This window comes from Physella acuta, unplaced genomic scaffold (genome assembly GCF_028476545.2).
Source record: "Physella acuta isolate Inbredline_101_S28 unplaced genomic scaffold, ASM2847654v3 ptg001283l, whole genome shotgun sequence".
Lineage (NCBI taxonomy): Eukaryota > Metazoa > Mollusca > Gastropoda > Physidae > Physella > Physella acuta.
In genome coordinates, this window is record NW_026732798.1 from 626,286 (window position 1) to 649,123 (window position 22,838).

Here is a 22,838-nt window from a genome sequence, read left to right on the forward strand (position 1 = left end):
TATATATATATATATATATATATATATATATATATATATATAAATATATATATATATATATATATATATATATATATATATATATACACATAATAGATTATATTGTTTGGAAACCCAAAAGTTTGCGTCACTCACGATTAATCCGCCCCGGCCATGTAGCGCAACGTCATCAATGTTCAAAGCGCCCCTCCCCCCCCCCCCCCCCCCAGTCCTAATATCTCTCCACATTGTGCTCATGGGTTGTACTACCAAGCTGCTACGTTTTACTTCAATCATTCGACGAGCTATCACAGCTGTAAACTCACCTGAACTTTAGCCTGACCAACCAGCCAACAAAGAGAATCTACACTAAAACATCATGAAGAACTTTGTCAGCATCTTGGCTCTCTTCTTAGCAGCCAGCGTTATTCCAACTAGCACTACTCGTAAGTAAAGCTACTGTTAAGAAGATGAAGTAGATTTCATATGTTTATAAACCACGGCATTTGAAGAGATAATGTGGTCAACACTATGCCTAGCGCTTTTACTTTCCCTACTGTGAGTCACATCAGAGCTAGGTGAACACTATTTAAGCACAATGTTAGGCTTATGCCAGAAATTTTGCAGGAATGTACTCAAAAACTTTTGCAAATTTTCATTGCGATAGCATGAAGGGTGTAGAAATACATAACCGACAGACACACAATATTCAAATGTACAAATATACATATGTATATATATATATATATATATATATATATATATATATATGTATGTTCAGATATATAAATATATATGTTCAGATATATATGCCCATCTCACGCAGAAAAAAACCTTCTGATTTGGGGGACATCCATTAATGATGTTATGCTTTTTTTGAAGACTCACTGATTATGAATGTTAAATTAATTCATTTACTAATAATATAAAAGACTTACCTTTCTTGTATTATGAATAAGACTCATCAAACTAACTGCTATTAATGTAATATCCACTGACTAGTATCTGATAACATTTTTGCAGTAGAGAAAGTACGGCTAGGTAGTTCGCAAACGATTCATTTATCTATTTGCTTTTAGTGAGGTTAAGAGCGAGGGGGGGGGGGGGCTGAGAAAGACACTTAAAAGGGATAAAAAAGCGCCGAAGCTGGGATGGTCTCAATTACTTTTCCTAAAGTCTATTGTAAAACAATCAAGGGAGAGAACTCAAATTATACACGTTTACTATCACATTTAAAAAACAAGAAGTAAACGTTCATCAAACCAAAATTATTGTCATTACGTTCTTTTTTATTATTTGTAGGATACAGGATAGTACAGAATAGTTGTTCTACCAATACAACAAACGTACATTTTATATTGTAGAAGCACAATTGATTGTGGACCCCTAACCAACGCTATAAAACCCAAAGCTCGGCTTTCACAATGGTTTAAAAACAAAGATAGTGTCTATAGAATAGAGATTATCCAACCGCAGCTGTAGTATTATCTTTATAAAACAACCATCAAGTTAAAAATGCGCGAAACCTAATTTTTTATTATAAGAAAATAATTTGGCTTGGGCCCTCTAGTCGGCCACCCCCCCCCCCCCCCCCCCCCCGTAGATCTAGAATTTTAGATCTAGATCTAGATAAATTTACCGTATACTCAAATAAGAACTGTCCAGCTTATCCTATTGAAAATGATAACAGTTTTGGAACCTAATAATTTTTTTAACATATGGTTAAAGCAAAAGCCTACAGAAAATTTAGCTTAACACTGCTTTAAACTTTTGATTTGAATGGGCAACAGGGTCTTCCATGGAAGCCGCCACAGAGGCGTAGCGATGGGGGGGGGGGGGACACAGGGGGGGTACATATGTCCCCGGGCGCCGAGGGCGTCAAAATGGATTGTAAACACAAATTAAAATGTCATTTTAGCTGCATTTTTGCATTATAAATAGTTTGAGGAGGGGGGTGCAAATCGAACAAGTTTGAGGGGGGGGGGGTGCAAATCAAAAGTTTGAAACATTTGCTCCCGAGGGGAGCGCCAAATTGAAAGTTTGTCGGGAAGGGTCGCTACGCCTCTGAGCCGCCATGTTTGTTGGGAAAATAAGTAAATGTATTAAGTGATGTCTTTATAAATACAGTACTTGTTCTGAACTTTTATAATTAAAGCAGTGTTTTCTACCAATTTGGTATCTCGTTTAATGTACTTTATTTTTCAACAGAAACGAAATGGGACAATTTAAGAGGTAAGATTTCCTTGTTAATTTCTAATAAGGTCTTCTACTTAATGCGAACAAAATAATTTCAATCTAAAAGCTAGCTGCTCTCCGACAGAGCATTAATATCATTTCTTGTTATTTCATGTAAAAATGTATACTAGACAAGCAAGAAATAATTTTTTAATCGAAGAGATTTTTACCTCAGTGAAGTGGTCAATGCGGCCCACTAACGAGACTTTTGTGGTGCTGCCGAGGAGATCCCGTGAGGCAGAGAAAGAGGGCTGGACGAAGGTCAGCGAATGCACGAGTAAGTTTTCCATTGGTTCATTGTTATGTCAATAGTATACCTGTTTTGGTATGGAAGCATCAATAAACTACCTGCAATTAGATGGATGTATCAATAATACACCTGTTATGGGATGAATGTATCAATAAATTAAATACTTTTAAATGGGTGTATCAATAACTTGATACTTCTATAAATTACCTGCTATTAGATGGATGCATCAATAACGCACCTGTTATGGGATGGATGTATCAAATCAATAGACTAACTGTTGATACGGGTACACCATCATTATCTTTAACTATGCGTGACAACAAAAATTCAAAAAGATGACGGGCAACACCATTCGTGCTTCTTCTCCTCGTTCTTAATTGTGGGGTCTGGTGGCACTGCAGTTCCGCCCCTGTGTACACTATCCACTTGTACACTCTTCACCTGTACATAATCCATCAGTACACTAATCACATGTACACTATTTACCTGCACACTGCTCACCTGTACACTATCCACCTGTACAATATTTACCTGTACACTGCTCACCTGTACACTATCCACGTGTACACTATCCACCTGTACACTATCCACCTGTACACTATTCACCTGTACACTATTCACCTGTACACTATCCACCTGTACAATATTCACCTGTACACTGCTCACCTGTACACTATCCACCTGTACACTATCCACCTGTACACTATTCACCTGTACACTATTCACCTGTACACTATCCACCTGTACAATATTCACCTGTACACTGCTCACCTGTACACTATCCACCTGTACACTATCCACCTGTACACTATTCACCTGTACACTATTCACCTGTACACTATTCACCTGTACACTATTCACCAGTACACTATTTACCTGCACACTGCTCACCTGTCCACTATCCACCTATACACTATTCACCTGTACACTATTCACCTGTTCACTATTCACCAGTACACGGCTCACCTGTACACTATCCACCTGTACAATATTCACCTGTACACTGCTCACCTGTACACTATCCACCTGTACACTATCCACCTGTACACTATCCACCTGTACACTATTCAACTGTACACTATTCACCTGTACACTATTCACCAGTACACTGCTCACCTGTAGAATGCTCACCTGTACACTACTCACCTGTACACTGCTCACCTGTACACTGCTCACCTGTACACTACTCACCTGTACACTACTCACCTGTACACTATTCACCAGTACACTGCTCACCTGTACACTGCTCACCTGTACACTATTTACTTGTACACTATTCACCTGTACACTGCTTACCTGTACACTATTCACTTGTACATTATCCACCAGTACAATATTCACCTGTACACTGCTCACCTATACACTGCTCACCTGTATACTGCTCACCTGTACACTATTCACTTGTACACTATTCACCTGTACACTGCTCACCTGTACACTATTCACTTGTACATTATCCACCAGTACAATATTCACCTGTACACTGCTCACCTGTACACTATCCACCTGTACACTATCCACCTGTACACTATTCATCTGTACACTGCTCATCTGTACACTGCTCATCTGTACACTATTCACCTGTACACTATTCACTTGTACACTATTCACTTGTACACTGCTCACCTGTACACTATTCACTTGTACACGATTCACTTGTACACTTTCCACCTGTACATCGCAATAACCAGCAGATGATCTAGTATTGGCTTCGATCAATCAATTAACTATCTATTCTACTTTTGTCTATATCTGTATCTCTACGTTGGTATGGGTGTACATCGTATTATAATACTTCTTTTGGAAATGTTTTAAGTTTAGTAGATGTCTACATTATATTAGAATGTTATTCTTGTAACATCTTCAGTAATCAGTATATTGATGGGCATATTTGGTATTATAATGATATGTTTATCCACATTTTTTTTCTAGAAATTTCCTTGTGGAGATCAAACTTATCACTTGTAAGTATTGCACTTATCTCTTTCTTCAATAGGCTCCACACAATGGAGAGGACAAAGATACGTGCTCAACAACGACTATGCTGTTGTACTCTTGTATGACGTCAATGGGTTCATTGCTGGTATCCAGTCAACGGTACTGTCAACATGAATTAAATATTTAAATTAAATGGATAAAATATTAATACAATCAATGCTTAATTAATACGTTTCTGAGTATTAATTGTTATTCACAAATATAATAGAAAACAGTTTACTAAATAGAAGATTCAGATACGTCAGTGTCCCTTTCGCCATACACTTTTGTCCTTATTGTTATTTGTTCATTTTTAAAGTTCTGTCTAAAAGTGTATAACAATAGCCCGTTTGAAGATCGTCTTTTCAGGTTCCTAAGGGTGGTAGCTATCCTCCCACTACCCTCAGGCCACCATTTGTTAGGGACGGCAATCGCTGGGCGATAACAGCCTACTTCGTCGACCCTGGTTAGTATGGCAAAACTCAGAGGATTTGTCGTTAATAACAAAACCCAGAGGAAATATCGTATATTGACACCACCCAGTTTGTCAGAAACTTTACAAATGTTAAGACACGCAAGTTGGTCAAATCCAAAGGAAGTGTTATAATTATCTCAAATCTCACAGATCAGTTTATTAGGTATTCCAATTATGTAAACGCAATATATATATATATATATATATATATATATATATATATATATATATATATATATATATATATATATATATATATATATATACACACATATATATATATATATATATATATATATATATATATATATATATATATATATATATATATATATACTAGCGTACCCGACCCCCGCGCGTTGCCGCGGGGATAGAAGAAAGTTTGACGAAATATGTTAGAAGGATTTCACCAACGCGTTATCAATTATATGTTCTTAGATGCGTGACCTTCTTTTCTAAAAATGAGTTATTTAAATGTAAACAATGCCTGCGCATAAATACCAGGACATGCGTTTACCTACACTACAGGATGAAAACCTTGAGTGTACATTAATCACTCACCGAAATAATATGGTAGAACACACTTCGGTGAGCGCCTCTGTGTCAGAGCGTAGAGGGGAGCTCTCAGTGCCCCCACCCCCCGATTACACTACCGCATAGGCGCGGCGTACTACCCCTGGCTCCTTAAAACTAACAGGCGCCATCGCCCAAATAGCATCCTGTTAATAATGATGCAGATTTCGTCATTCGCTAATGTGACACAAATTATCAGGATTTTTTTCTTTAACACGTAAAATAATTATTTGACGTGTTTTAAATATCAGTGTGACTGATGCAATATGCTAGCGTTACTAATGGTCTATTATTAGTTGGTCGATATCAATTTCTAACTGGATTGTCTAATAATAGATGCTTATTGCATCATTCGCAAAGTGACGAAACTCTACAGTAGGCTCCTCATATTCAAAAAGTTATTTTTTCATCTTTCGCAAGGTGACGAAACTGTACAGAAGGATTTCCTCGCGTTACAAAGTTATTTTTAGAAGCCTGTTGTAGTTTTACCGCTTAATATAGTAGTACTCCTTACTCGCTATGCAGGACGCTCGATTAACGGATGCCAAGTGCCAACATAGTCGCTCTAAAACTCTGGGCGCCAAACCGTGTATTGACGAAAGTTGTACCCTATATGGCGCCGCCCATAAAAAACTTTAGTTTTCTTTTTCGCAGAAATATTCTCGGGAGTATTCTCATCTACTCCCTAAAGTTTCATGGTACTCGGATAAACCGCATCCGAGTTTTATTTTTTATAAACCGTGTATAGAGAAAGAAAAAAATCGCTCCCCCCACCCCTGGGGCGCCGCCCTTGCAATATTAAACAATATGTTTTTTACAGAACCCTACCATATTATCACATTAAAGGGACGTGACTGCATAAAACAATTGAAACTTAAACATTCCCCGTTTATATATATATATATATATATATATATATATATATATATATATATATATATATATATATATATATATATATCAGAGGCATATCCAGGTTTTCGTTGTAGGGGGAGCGAAAAGAGCAAAAAAAGGCGCCGAATTTTTAACGCGTTCTATATACGTGTACTATATATATATATATACATATATGTATATATATATATATATATATATATATATATATATATATATATATATATATATATATATATATATATATATATAATTACTAGCTGTATGCCATTACTTCGCTCTGATGTAAAACAAATTGAAAGTAGCACTCTGAAGAAATAAGAAAAAACACACAATGTAGGCCGGCAAAATAAAAATTGTATCAATCTAAACAAAAACAAACAAAAAAATCTACACACACTACAACCAAAAACAATAAACGTAACACAATCTGTTTTGTAATTCTTGTAAACAAATTTCTTACATAATAATTCCTAGGAAATTATTTAAGACAAGTGAAATAGGGGAAATAATCACTTTCTTAATATAAATATGTATATATCTACACATTTAATTATAATTGTCAAAACAAATAAATAATTACTTTAGAATATCATCAAATTGTTTAACACTATTCATGTTTACAAAATGTTTTTGTCTATAATCATAATTTAGTATATCGTCAGCATAAATGCTAAAGTATTACAGCATAATGAAAGTTTTTAAAATCAGAGTTGGTATAAAACCACGCTCTTCTACATAATTAAAAACATTCGGAATAAAAGCCTACATTTAGCTAAATATCCGTCTTTATAGTTAAGATCATATATTTTTAAATAACTACTGCTTCTCTGTGTTCTTTAAAGATAATTTTTAACATAGTGATAGCTATGGGTTAGATCACTGTATTGATCACACACCTTTTTACTGGTAATTGCAAAAACAATATTCACAGAGTTTTACGTTTAAAAAGCTAATTATTTTTTGGCGGCATGGTACTTCGGTACATCACTACGCGTTTTTCTACATGTACTTAACAATAACAGATCAGTTCGGGGTGGTTTGGGGGGGGGGGGGGAGGGGTGTGGGTTCATCTTCATTCACCACTGTCCGGTCACTTTAGGTCAATTATCCAACCCAGTGTATACCTAGGTGTGACATTAATGTCGCTCTACACAATTGTGGTGGTGAGGTGTGAGTTTGTGGAGGGTGGGGGGGGGGGGGGGAGATAACCAACTAAGAGTGAACATAGAGTCAGTTTTTAGATGACTGTTCTAAACATACATATATATTACACAAATATATATTACACAAATATATATTACAGAAAGAGATTTAAATAAGTAGCAGTGGTATTATGACAATATATTTTTTACAGAGGGGTCCATGGGGGAGGGGGGTTGTAACTGTTTCATATAATTTTTTTATCGTAATCACTATCGCCCAAACTGTAAGAATACTACTACTTCATCGTGATGACGTTGTTGACCTTGTCAAAATTTCCCCACCATTACGCAGTTTGCTCATCAGTAAATGTAAATAGAGGTGCCACGTCAATTGTATTTGTTTCAGTATTGTAATGTTTTAAAAATTAATCACACTATTCAAACTGTATATATAAAGTAATTATGTATGAAGTTTTATGTATAACATTTTCTAATTCAATTATTCGTAAGCAAATACATTATACAGTTGCCTTAAACTTAACACCCCTCTTGCCAAGTGGTACCACCCGTAGAGGTTTTTAAACATTGCAATGCATCGTAATGGTTATTTTTAGAATGGCAAACTGATGCAGCTGTTAATACGTGTTGTAAACGTAGACACTACTAGACTAGTACAATAATGCTTAATTGCTGCATGAAAAGAAATCTTGTGATTTACATAGATGTGCTTACCAAAAATATTTTTTTAACAAATATCATTGTTTAAAACTTTGAGTTTAAAAAGTTTCTAAAAAGGCGCCACTTTGCTGAAAATGGCCAGAGGGGGAGCGGTCGCTCCCCCTGCGTACGCTACTTATATATATATATATATATATATATATATATATATATATATATATATATATATATATATATATATATATATATATATATAATTTTATATAAGTGAAAATGTCACGACCGTTCCCGCTTCCCACGGTGACCTGTTAATTTAGCGCATCTCTGACCTTCCCTGTGATAATGAAAAAACCAAATCCTAAGATATGTGATATTACTGGGTTGATAATTGACACCTCTAACTTCTCAATTTTACATATTATCATATTAAAGGGACGTGACTGCATAAAACAATTGAAACTTAAACATTCCCCGTTTATATATATATAATTTAGCGTTAATTTAGTGCATTCCTGACCTTCCCTGTGATAATGAAAAAAACTTTTCTCCCCTCCCCAGCAATCATCTGTACAACAGGCCGCACCCAACAGGGAACCAACAGGGAACGGGCACTAACTTGTACTTCCAGAACAGTACCAACCCGTTTAGCAGCGTTATGATACCACGAACAGAGGCTGGCATTGAAAGAACTAGTTGGATAAAAGGAAAATGCTTCTGGCTAATGGGTCAGTTCTTTAAAAAATACACACACAGACTTCAAAATAATTATACCATGTTTTTTTTATTAAAATAGATGAAATATCTAACCATTGTAGATTTAGTTCGGTGAATCGGATTAATAATAGAAATATTGTACAATCATTGTTACCAACAAAAAGTACTATCAGAGTTAGTTAGGTACCATCAAAGTCAAGTATCATCAGAGTGAGGTACCATTCGAGTGAGTCAAAGAAGTACGATCAGAGTCAGTTATGTATCATCAGAATCAGATATATCATCTGGGTGAGTCAGGTACCATCAGAGTGAGTCAGCTACCATCACAGGGAGTTAAAGAGGTACCATCAGAGTATGTTATGTATCATCAGAGTCAGACATATAATCTGGGTGTCAGGTACCATCAGAGTCAGTTAAAGAGGCATATTCAGAGTCAGTTAAAAGCACATGTAGTCAGGTGCCATCAGATTTAGTCAGGTACCATATGAATATGTCAGGTATCGAAACAGTGAGTCAGGTATCATTAGAGTGAGTCAGGTATCATAAGAGTGAGTCAGGTATCACAAGAGTCAGTCAGGTATCATAAGAGTGAGTCAGGTATCATAAGAGTGAGTCAGGTATAATAACAGTCAGCCAGGTATCATAAGAGTGAGTCAGGTATCATAAGAGTGAGTCAGGTATTATAAAAATGAGTCAGATATAATAAGATAGTGAGGTATCATAAGAGTGAGTCAGGTATCATACTAAAAGTCGTACGCTCTACCGCCCGAACAAGCCGTACCCAAATAATGCTAAACCATGAATTCACACTACAGCCATGTCCGCTATTCTACGAATTCTTATGTTTTCTAACCACGACAGGGCTCCACTATTGGCACAACATGGGATTGAACTCTAACTGTGACAAGGCTTTCCCGGCTTTTGTGCTCTATACTGATCATAAACTCAGAGCCTTTGGTTGGGCATTCCTCGCTAACATGACTTCTCCAAGATTCGAGCCTGTGCCACCGACTTCTTATAAGGTAAATCCAGACAATAATCTTTTTTTTTTTTGCATTCTATTAGAAAATATAAATATTTTTAACAGAGGCAAAGCTACTCGCTCCATACACAGTAAAGTCCACATCACACTACTGAGTTTGTGGTCCACAACACACTACTGAGTTTGTGGTCCACATCACTTTACTGAGTTTGTGGTCCACATCACACTACTGAGTTTGTGGTCCACATCACTTTACTGAGTTTGTGGTCCACATCACACTACTGAGTTTGTGGTCCATATCACACTACTGAGTTTGTGGTCCACATCACACTACTGAGTTTGTGGTCCACATCACTTTACTGAGTTTGTGGTCCACATCACACTACTGAGTTTGTGGTCCATATCACACTACTGAGTTTGTGGTCCACATCACACTACTGAGTTTGTGGTCCACAACACACTACTGAGTTTGTGGTCCATATCACACTACTGAGTTTGTGGTCCACATCACACTACTGAGTTTGTGGTCCACAACACACTACTGAGTTTGTGGTCCACATCACACTACTGAGTTTGTGGTCCACATCACACTACTGAGTTTGTGGTCCACATCACTTTACTGAGTTTGTGGTCCACATCACACTACTGAGTTTGTGGTCCATATCACACTACTGAGTTTGTGGTCCACATCACACTACTGAGTTTGTGGTCCACATCACACTACTGAGTTTGTGGTCCACATCACACTACTGAGTTTGTGGTCCACAACCCACTACTGAGTTTGTGGTCCACAACCCACTACTGAGTTTGTGGTCCACATCACACTACTGAGTTTGTGGTCCACATCACTTTACTGAGTTTGTGGTCCACATCACACTACTGAGTTTGTGGTCCATATCACACTACTGAGTTTGTGGTCCACATCACACTACTGAGTTTGTGGTCCACATCACACTACTGAGTTTGTGGTCCACATCACACTACTGAGTTTGTGGTCCACATCACACTACTGAGTTTGTGGTCCACAACCCACTACTGAGTTTGTGGTCCACAACCCACTACTGAGTTTGTGGTCCACATCACACTACTGAGTTTGTGGTCCACAACACACTACTGAGTTTGTGGTCCACATCACACTACTGAGTTTGTGGTCCATATCACACTACTGAGTTTGTGGTCCACATCACACTACTGAGTTTGTGGTCCACATCACACTACTGAGTTTGTGGTCTACAACCCACTACTGAGTTTGTGGTCCACAACCCACTACTGAGTTTGTGGTCCATATCACACTACTGAGTTTGTGGTCCACATCACACTACTGAGTTTGTGGTCCACATCACACTACTGAGTTTGTGGTCCACAACCCACTACTGAGTTTGTGGTCCACAACCCACTACTGAGTTTGTGGTCCACAGCACTCAACTCACTACTGAGTTTGTGGTCCACAACCCACTACTGAGTTTGTGGTCCACAACCCACTACTGAGTTTATGGACCACAACCCACTACTGAGTTTGTGGTCCACAGCACACAACACACTACTGAGTTTGTGGTCCATAGCACACAACACACTACTGAGTTTGTGGTCCACAGCACTCAACTCACTACTGAGTTTGTGGTCTTGGCCCGCAATACATCAGTGTTAATGCGGTCCTGTTGTATAGAATCTTGTTTATGAGTGAAAGAGTGCATTGTATCTAGATTTACATCTTTATCTCTGTCTGCAGTATTTCATCGATCCAGTCCCTACATGCATGAATACTAGAGTCATGTCTTCCATGCACATTTTCCTAACCACGGAAAATGATATGACATGCGGTCCTCCTCAACAAGGAAAGTAGTTCAAAGAGCGCACGTTGTTTGAAAAAAAAATCTATTATTCATCCTGAATAAATAGAATCTTAAAACTTGTATTATGAAATGTGTATTTTGTTTTATACTTATGAAAAAAAAATAAAAACAAGATGACATGTCAGAAGAGATAGGGAATCGACAGAGGAGCGCTCAACTAAAACGAAAAATTGACGATTTTTTCGCCTCATTCCAGTAATTTAACGCTCTTACTTTAAATACATCTATAAGCAAAGGTTAAAAACCCTAACACACAGGCCTAAACATACACACTAACATACACACTATGGAAACAGAAGATTATTTGACTGTATTGAGAACGTTAGCAAAAAAAAAAAACTTGTTTCAGAGGTATTGCTGAGGGAACAAATATTAGGCATAAGACACAATGAATCGAGAAAGTTGGTCTTAAAGCAATCGTAATTGACGTCGGAAACCTGTACAGAAATGTGCAGAGTTACGAATACAATGGACAAATAGGTCAAAATATATGACGCTGCTGTTGTGAGTCGTGCTATAGAAAATAGACAAAGCTAGAGGATGCGTATGCCATGCTGTGTAAGTAAGAAGTAAATACTTGAACTCCAGTCTGGGCTGCAAACTTTGTGGAACAAATCCACACATTTATAAAGGAGATATTCCCGGCACAGGCAGAAATTGTTACAAAAGTGGAAAGAGAAACAACTTTGCAGTACAATACAATGGGTAGAAGAGAAAATGTATAGCTGGCGAAGATGAGGACTGTTGGTCGTTGACACCTGACCAAGAAATGGTGTTGGCGATCGATGGTAAGAAACATAAGGTGATCAAAGCGAGATGTGGGTTGAGCAACACTTGCTGATGTACCAAATATATTCGTGAGCAAATGTGAATATCATCACATTCAAATACACAAACAGCACACACATTGTTGCTGCAAATAATAAACTGAAATGTATGATGGAAACACAATAACGGCAAAGAAAAGCATCACTAGTTGTACACAACCCTGTTACCAAAAGAAGGTGGGTTTTTTGTCGTGGTGAATCCTAATTGTCTGACACCCATAATAGGCATGTGTACGGCTGAAGAGATGGGCTTTATTACCAAAAATTACGAAACATTTACAACCCTGGTTTCGGGATCTGGCAGGTAGCTTTTGCAGGATAGAAAATCCAGACTTTCGAGGTCAGCACGCGGCCATCACTCAGGGTTCAGCCCCGATTTAAATTTTTCGTCTACAGCCGGCATTCCAGTTCGATTGCCTTAGGAGGTCATCCGTAAATGACGTCACGCTTTTTAAAACGGTTTTATCTTCCCCCCCCCTGTCACATATTGTCACAAAACGCCAGAACCCCACCCCCTAAAATGACGCCACACTTCAGTCTACAACCCCCCTTCAAAATTGTACTTGAATTTTTTTTTTAAACAGCGATATTTTTCCAAAATCTTTATGAACTCTGTCTGTTTTTCAATCAATTTTTATTACAATTTATTGAAACATTTTTCTAAAACGCGTAATGACAAATAAAACTCGTTTTCTAACATTGCAAAAGTGTTACGTCACACCTTCTGAACCACCCCCCTCCATTAACACCGTCACAAAATTACGCATCCCCTTCCCCCTCCGAGTGACGTCATTTATGGACGACCATATCGAGCCACATGTCTACAGCGACTGTATAAATGTATAGTAAAATATGTAATCGACTGTTACTTCAACTAAGTCACGATATGAATAGGTTCAAATTATTATATGTAGATTTTATGTACAATAACGGCCAACTAGGTCACAGGCAGGATGAGCACTTCCAGTAGTAATAACATTACAGTAGCGAGTACAGTTGCAGTAATGAGTAAGCTTAAACAGTGACAAGATGAACGTCTGATGAGCGCAGTTTACAGTTTTAAAATAGGGCTTGTAAGTAGATCACAACTTCTCGTTTTCGTTGTTGCCAGCTAGTAGACTTTGAGACCGTAGACTTACAAGCCCTATTGGTAAGGATAATAGCCAGGTCCGATAACCACTTGACTCAGGCAAGGGTTTACGGACGGCTAAAAAAAATTATTATCAGGTCCGATGACCACGGAACAATTCAATGCCGGCAGTTTACACCTGAAGTAAAACAAAGTTACTCAGTAAAACAAATTTAACTACAAGGGTAGGCTACTAATATATTTATTAGACTTAAAAAATACATTGTTGCATCAAATGGTACTGTAAATAAATTAATACCTTACCAAAGTTCGATGAATTCCCCTTGAACATGTGGAGCCGCCCCACAAGGGCACAGCCAGAGGCGTAGCGAGGGGGCGGGGGGTGCGGACCGCACCGGGTGACACCATTTAGGGGGGAGGGGGTGACACCAAGGCAAAAAATAGCAAAATATATAGTGAAAAATGATAATTCCACTTAATTAAGTGATTAATTAAAGTGTTAAATAGTCTTTTAAGAGGTGCACATCGAGAGTTTGAGGGTGGGGGGGGGGGGGATGGTGTACAATAGAAAGTTTGAGGGGGGTGTGCAAATCGAAAGTTTGAGGGGGGGGGGGGGATGGTGTACAATAGAAAGTTTGAGGGGGGTGTGCAAATCGAAAGTTTGAGGGGGGGGGGGGTTGCAAATCGAAAGTTTGAGGGGGGGCGCAAATCGAAAATTGAAAGTTTGTCCCAGGGAAGGGTCTCTACGCCTCTGGGGGGGGGGGGTGACACCATTAAGTGCCGCACCGGGTGACACCCGACCTCGCTATGCCACTGGGCTCAGCTACACTGTATCGAGCAGAAAGTAAGAGAGAGATTTGATTTTACCGTCACATTTATTTAATTGAAGAGATGTCAAATATATTTTTACAGTGGCGCAGGGCAGGGGGTGTCAGGTAACCCCCCCCCCCAACACACACATTCAATAGCTTACACTTACTGTCAAACGGCGCTCAAGTACCGCTGCCACATGCGAGAGTCTATGTTGAACCAAACATATAATCCCCCACCCTCAATTGACACCCAAAATGGAAGAAGTATCAGGTATAAAGCATACCCCCCCCCTCTAACCCACCTACAACGAACCCTGCCAACTTAATTGCCCCTTCCTAACTTCATACGGTCGTGTAAAGTCGTCCAAACCACTCCCCCTTCCTATACTTGATTCTGCACCAAACAGCTCAAACATCCTAAATATGTGGAATAGGCTTTGGTGGGCATGTGAAAAAAAATACTCCTGGTATTCCACGGCAATTAGAGTGGCACTAGGGTAAGTGTAGTTGCTATGGGGTAAGTGGGTCAGTAATTTATTTATTTGAAGGTTTAACGTTAAAGTGAAAATTAGCAGAGATTCTAGCCATGAGCAGCTAACCCTGGACTTTGTTTTGTTTTTTACATTCTTGTACAATATATTATAAAAAGTGAATTTTTATCAATCTATCATTACTCTTGGTTGTCAAATAATGTTCATACATTTATTGCATTTCTTTTCAATAAACAATGTCCAATTTTGTGTTTTGCGATTCGACACCCAGTCACACCCCCCCCCCCTGAATAAAAATACAAATAAAATTAATAAATGTCTTTAATTGTTTGAAGGAAAACGCATGTTTTGTACCTTATTTACGAATATACCTATTTGGAAGTGAACAAAAAGTATATTTCATGCAACTATATTACCAACACAGCATAATTAAATAAAATTTAAACAAGTTCCATAGAGACAGACAGACAGACAGACAGACAGACAGACAGACAGACAGACAGACAGACAGACAGACAGACAGACAGACAGACAGACAGACAGACAGACAGACAGACAGACAGACAGACAGACAGACAGACAGACAGACAGACAGACAGACAGACAGACAGACAGACAGACAGACAGACAGACAGACAGACAGACAGACAGACAGACAGACAGACAGACACACAGACAGACAGACACACAGACAGACACACAGACACACAGACACACAGACACACAGACACACAGACACACAGACACACAGACACACAGAGACAGAAAGACAGACAGACACTCAGACAGGCAGGCAGGCCTGGTGCCCAAGAGGATTTCCGTATAATTTCTAGTGCACATATTCGCACTGTTGTCTGATGAGTTTTTTTCTACTGTTTGAACTTTTGTGTTTTTTACAGTATAATATGTTTGTGAGTTTTGAAAATAAAATAATATAACTATTATTATATGTACAAGGAGCTGGAGAGCCGCATCTTGACTTCAAAAGAGCCGCATACGGCTCGCGAGCCGCAGGTTGCCGACCCCTGGTCTAAAGAATAATGTACAGTATTCAGAAGTCGCGTAGACAGAAACTAGTCATAAGGAGGTGTTGGTTCAAAATATTGCCACTAAATATAGAAATAAATGTTTATATATATATATATATATATATATATATATATATATATATATATATATATATATATATATATATATATATATATATATATATATATATATATAATCTTTTTAAATAGAATAAAAAAGAAAGTAGAATAGAATACAGTAGAATGGAGTTTAATTTAGTCAAAATAATTAAAATTGAGTATAATTTAATATAATTAAAACGTATAAGAATACAGAACAATTTTGAAAAATAAACTAGATCGTGAAAAATATATTAGAGAACAGTAATAAAGAGTAAAATGGCGTAGAAATTAATCGAATATCTTTCACATAAGAACCAACACATTGCGACTCCCGTTATATCAAATAGTCGTTTCACACACTTCATCGCACTAACCCCCCAATCCACACACAACCGCTCACCACACACCATAAATTCCCCTCCCAGGGCACACACCCATTCCCCCTACATTTTTCACACAACAAGTAAAAGGAATTAGAAATTAATAGAAAGAAGTAAAATGGAGTAAAAAAGTTACACAGTTGAGTACAGATAAATGGAGACATAGCAGCCTTCTAAATATTTTAAATGGGTAATATAGGACTTGTATGTAATTCGCAAGCAGGGAGGTAACTCAATCTAACCTGCTTTTACATTTCTTCAAGTTTCGTCACATGGTGTCATCAGTATAAATCTGACCAGATATTGTTTGATTATTGTACGTATGGAGAGGAATTCTCAAGGTCCATCTAACTGTGTATATGTAAGAATAGTTTTTTTTTTCTCAGTTTGCGTATTGATTTTTGCTAGATAATCTACATCGTGGGTTGGTGCAATCTCTTAACGGTGGTACACAGAAACGTCGCGAAGCGGGAGGTGCGGAACGCACCATGTGACACCATTTAGGAGGGGGAGGGGAGTGACACAGAGATAAAAAAAATATAGAAGAAATGCTTTTTGCAAGTGGTGGGTGGGTGTGACATGGATTGTCTATAATGAAAAGGTGTAGGCACGGAGAGAGTGTGTGTGAGAGTAGCCTCCCCTTGACAGTGGTGTGCTAGCGGGACCAAAGTGTGTGAAGCAATGTGGTGTGGCGTCAACATCGTGTACCTACTAGTCAGTTTTTCTACGTGTAATGTTTTCTTGCTATTGATGATAATTATATGATACAGATTCTCGTTGTGGGTTGTATTTTTAAATAATTGTTGCAACTAGCCCAAACGAGCCAAGCCAACTGTAACAGTTGTTGTAACAAAGTTAGTAAAGGGTTGGTGTAGCACTGCTAGTGGCACGTTGGTATAGCACAGCAGGTGGGTTGGTGCAACGTGTTGTGGGTTGGTGTAGCACAGCTGTGGGTTGGTGTAGCACAGCAGGTGGGTTGGTGCAACGTGTTGTGGGTTGGTGCAGCACAGCTGTGGGTTGGTGTAGCACAGCAGGTGGGTTGGTGCAACGTGTTGTGGGTTGGTGTAGCACAGCTAGTGGGTTGGTGTAGCACAGCTGTGGGTTTGTGTAGCACAGCTAGTGGGTTGGTGTAGCACAGCAGGTGGGTTGGTGCAACGTGTTGTGGGTTGGTGTAGCACAGCTTGTGGGTTGGTGTAGCACAGCAGGTGGGTTGGTGCAACGTGTTGTGGGTTGGTGTAGCACAGCTAGTGGGTTGGTGTAGCACAGCTTGTGGGTTGGTGTAGCACAGCTTGTGGGTTTTGTGGGTTGGTGTAGCACAGCTTGTGGGTTGGTGTAGCACAGCTTGTGGGTTTGTGTAGCACAGCCAATGGGTTGGTGTAGCACAGCTAGTGGCGGGTTGGTTTAGGATAGCTAGAGGTTGGTTCAACACAGCTACGAACCGGAAAAGATAATGAGCTTTCATATATATATATATATATATATATATATATATATATATATATATATATATATATATATATATATATAGTCGCTCACTAAATCGAATCAGGCGTGTCCTCCAGCTCCCCGCAGGGTTCTATTTGCATTCCCTGGCTTTTCCTTGATCGCGATGGTTCATACGTTCGTTTTAAAGCGTGCGATAGAATATGGATAAAATTCAGTTTTGCTATTAAAACAGCTTGGCATTGTACTTCCAAGAACCCCATATATATATATATATATATATATATATATATATATATATATATATATATATATATATATATATATATATATATATATATATATATATATATATAAACAATGGCGGCATCCATCGGAGATTGTGCTCCCATTCCAATGTTTAACGCGTTCTAAAGCTAATTTTTTGTCGACTATAGCATTAATGATACGTCTATGTATATTGTAGCATAATAAAACACTTTTCCACGAAACGTGACAAAATGAATTAAAGTGCATTAGTGCAATTAGTTTTGTATTTGCGTGTATTTCTGTTAGCGCAGTTTTCTGAGAATGTCATCAACAGACGGAGCGTCATTTGATAGATGAATTACGCAACACATTTTGACCAGTGTTTTTTTAGGCATCACTTCGGGGGGGAATTAATTTTAAAAATATATACTTTTTCTAGGTTCGTTCCCCTTCCCCCGAATGTTTCAAGTGCTCGTCGTCCCCCCCCCCCCCATACCCCAGGAGAAAAGTATGAAAAAAACACTTTTTGGGACAAATATGAGGATGACTACCGTTATGTTATTGGAGCAGGTTTAAAGTTTGTCAGCCTCTTTTAATTTGTGTATTTTGCCTCTCAAAATTGCGTTGCTCTTAACTAATAATGACTCTTCATTTTAATTTGAGCATTTTTTTCCAAAGGAAAATAAATATTAGTAAATTATTAAATTTTAAAACTGATTAATTGCAGTAATCAGAGTTTCTTCCAGGCATCTCTTCGGGGGGGGGGGGGGGGGGGGGGGGGGGGGGGAGGTGTGAGCCCCCCCCCCCCGAAGAAAGTCTACTGTTGCCCCCCCCCCCCCCCCCCCCAACGGAGAAAAAAGTCTGGCAGAAACACTGGCAGTAATGTATTACATAATGATGTTAGCACAAGACGTTTAAGGATTTACTGTTCATTATATATATATAATTATATATATAATTATATATATATATATATATATATATATATATATATATATATAATGTACAAAGTTAATTTTTATAATCAATGAAACAGTAACAACAAAAAATAAAGACAAACGTTCGGGTGAAATTGAAAAGAACAAGTTGTATTTTTTTATCTCAAGACGAAGGCCTCATCTCCTTTGCTTTGCCTAGTAACAATTGCATTGGTACGCCTGTCTGGCGATGGGGCAAGTTGAAGGCGTTAAGATGCATTCGCCACCTCTCTTCCCCAAATACATGCACCTGTCATCGCAGGTAAGCCAGACACGGCCTGTAAAAATTTTACTCCCCCTGTGAGATGAGAAAAAATATGAAGTAGCATTAATTATGTAGGATAATAATTATTTACCACTAACTAAAAATACACTGTTCAACTAGGACGTTTGATATTTGTCAAAATAGGTATTATGGATTATAAACTGGTTGTAGTCATTGCCCGCACTTCCAAAGTCCGTTTTAGGCGATTTGAAACTTTTTGATACTAGTGAAACTTCTCGATGAGAGGAAGTAGGCAACTATATTATATATTTCTATTTAATTTTTATTGCTTTAGTTTTGTTGATAGGAGTTGTTAGATGTGCTCTCAGCCCCCCCCCCACTTACCCACACACACTGCGCACTTAGCAGCATTAGGATGTTTAATTTCAGGCAACGTGTGAGTTAAGAACGAGATCTGGAAGGTAACACTGGAAAGATTGTTCACCACTTGAAGTAACTAAGCTAGTAGCCCGTTCTATTTATGTCCTACGCTTGTGGCCTAGCGAAACTTGTTCAAAGCTGCATTCGGGAAAGACAATTGGTCAGGTACACAGAGCCGCCCGTCAATCAGATAGAAACCTTATTTGATTCATCTAGGAATCAGCCATCAATGACCCGCGTATATTGTGTCACTGATCTAAGTTCGATATTGTCCTTTAAAAATATGCTCCTGTTGCCTCTCTCTCTCTCTCTCTCTCTCTCTCTCTCTCTCTCTCTATATATATATATATATATATATATATATATATATATATATATATATATATATATTAGTATCTCTATATATAATTAAGGCAGAACAATTTTAAAGTTTGTTTTTTCGACAACAGTCAAGACCAAAAGCTATTGCTATTGAGTTCCAGAAATTGAGTTAATGTAATGCTAAAGAAGTACAGTCAAAGGTGATGCAAGTCAAGGATTCTACCCTGTCCCTGTTCCACATAGCCCTCAACGTCATTCTAGACGTTGCGTCTTTTCTGTCTGTTGGCTACACAAAAGATTAGGCTTTCTCTGTGCATGGCGAACTATGGGACGGAATGATAGTGATACATGCGCACATTCATATGATTGCATGTCTAATTGTGTACAAAAGAATTTTTAAATGTTAATTCTACAAAAAGAACGACAGCGATGAAATATCGAAATATATTGATTATACAAATTGGAACAGCAAAGTTAAAACATTTTAACTAATATAACTAATAATTATCTTTTAAAAGTTATACGCATAAATATTTTCTATCTTACTCAGAACAACGGCTCCAGGTTTTATAACAGTCACCAACGACATAGGCCTCTAAATGTTGTGGTAGAGTGACCATCAGCACCAGCATGGCAACAAATGTTAACTTTAGTATAGCTGCCATTGTCCTGAAAAGATTCCATGTTCAAAACTTAGCACTAAAGGTCTCAGCTATAATAGGTCATAGGGAAATATAGTAGCGGGGAAAATTGCAGGTAGGCACTAAGGAGGACTAGAAATCTGTTCGATTTTTTAAATGAAAAATAAATAATGGAATTATTGTTAGTAATGTCATTCCCGAGAAGCGCTAATGGCATTTCAAATATAAAAATATTAAGAAACATAAAGAACAGAACAATCAACTTAAGATAAAATAGAATTTTTGTCGCATTCGGGCAAGTGTACATTTCGGGAAATTTTCCCATTTGGACAAGTGTCCATTCGGACATTTGTCATAGACCCACGTGGAGCAAATATTGGGACTTATTAATCGAATAGGACTAGACCATGTATGGCCAGAGCATCGTCCGATAGGTAAAGGTAGCTTGCCAAAGTGGCCTAAGAGAGTGTTTAAAACAAGGAAAGAATGTGCAGGTATGATTTGTGGTTTTTCTATTGTTTAGTTGGACTGGCGTGTAAGGTAATTGTGAGGGGAGGAGGTTACGTCACAGCTCGTGTTGCTAACTAATAAAAATTGGGTGTAGCCATTGGTCGTATTTCAGGGTCGCTTTTAGACCATTCACCCTAAGGAATACCTGAAAGAAACTCTGGTAGCAGTTATCGAAAATGCTAGCAATTTCTAACACAACTGTTATTGTATTTACTGAAAAGCGCGTTACTTAAAAATTTTAATCTATTAGGCACCACGAATCAGTAAATGTAACGAAATTTGCAAAAACTAATAGTGCTAATTAAAAGCTATTCTATGTTTGTATTTCAAAGGGATGCGTGATCAATCAATATCGGAGGTTTAAATGTAAACATTCATTACTATATTTACTATTATTACATCAATTCTAAAAATAGGCAGTTTTAATTTTTTTTTAGTTTTTATTTTAATATGTTTAGTTTTAATTTTAATTTTTTTTTTAGTTTTAAATGTTAATTTCTTTTTTAAGTGTATGCTTAAGCCCAAAGGCTACTAAAAAGACGAAGCATCCCAAAATTAAAAAAAAAAACTATTTTCGTCCATGTTAACGAGAGTGATCGTGTCTCTCTCATCAAATCTGTCTGTAGCAGTTAATGACCTGACACAAAGATGTGTTTATAGTTCAGGAAAACAGCGATCAGATAATGTCAATGTATATAAGTTTGAAAAAAAAGGTCAAATATATTTACCTTGGTTTATTGTGATTCACGTTTTGGTTAAAGGTAAACTTTCATTAAAATTTTGGTCTCCAGATGTTGCCCATGTAGCCTTTTATATACATCAGCCTGACAGGACTTTTTAATGTCCGTTTCAACTCTTGGCACGGTTGAGCTCTGAGGTAAAACCAGCGTGACAAATATTATGTAACTTTTTTTTCTTGGAAAACAATCATCTACTACTGCTTAATTGAAAAACGGAAAAATAAATTATGGCGAACACGTACTTTGATAGGCGTGGTGTTAAAAGGTCTGGAAAAAAACGAATGTATTAGGTTTTGAAACAGTGTCCCATTAACTACCACCCTCCCTCTCCCCTCTCCCCACATGCATCCTGTACCTGTTGTTTATATATAAGCAGAAACTAAATATATCTAAAATAAAAACGGGATCGAAGATATTAAAGGTTCCTTTTTTACTTAACATAAAGTGCAATGCACAATATTCGTCTAAAGCAGCGGTCGGCAACCTTTTGAGTCGGAAGAGCCAAAGGTTACAATTTGCAAAATATTCCAGTTTTTAAAGAGCCACTCATATTTTTATTTCAATATTATGATCTCTAATAAGAATGTGGTATATATATATATATATATATATATATATATATATATATATATATATATATATATATATATATATATATATATATATATATATATATATATACTAGCCGTCCCGGCCAGGCCCTGCACTGGCATCTCTGAAAAACGTATCTGTCAAGGACCATAACTTGTGTGTTTAGTAATCAGCATTTACCCGGCATTGCCCACCCTAACCGCAACCAACCAAAACATACAAAAAACGCAAACAT

At 37.7% G+C, this 22,838-nt stretch overlaps 1 protein-coding gene across 1 annotated transcript; it reads left to right on the top strand.

The window, feature by feature from the left end:
- Nucleotides 1-261: 261 nt before the first annotated feature.
- LOC131957994 (uncharacterized) lies at nt 262-11,745 on the top strand. The gene is made up of 8 exons (XM_059322871.1): nt 262-425; nt 2,188-2,211; nt 2,390-2,491; nt 4,461-4,561; nt 4,811-4,911; nt 8,765-8,931; nt 9,782-9,942; nt 11,632-11,745. The coding sequence occupies exons 1-8, from the start codon at nt 359-361 to the stop codon at nt 11,743-11,745; spliced, it is 837 nt and encodes a 278-aa protein (XP_059178854.1). The 5' UTR covers nt 262-358.
- The last annotated feature ends 11,093 nt before the right edge of the window (nt 11,746-22,838 follow it).

Bases quoted from the DNA above. Each gene is read 5' to 3' on its own strand.
- LOC131957994 (XM_059322871.1), top strand. From the start codon at position 359: ATGAAGAACTTTGTCAGCATCTTGGCTCTCTTCTTAGCAGCCAGCGTT. The intron at 2,492-4,460 runs GTAAGTTTTCCA...TTTCTTCAATAG, and splicing joins GAAGGTCAGCGAATGCACGA to GCTCCACACAATGGAGAGGA. The intron at 8,932-9,781 runs GTCAGTTCTTTA...TAACCACGACAG, and splicing joins AAAATGCTTCTGGCTAATGG to GGCTCCACTATTGGCACAAC.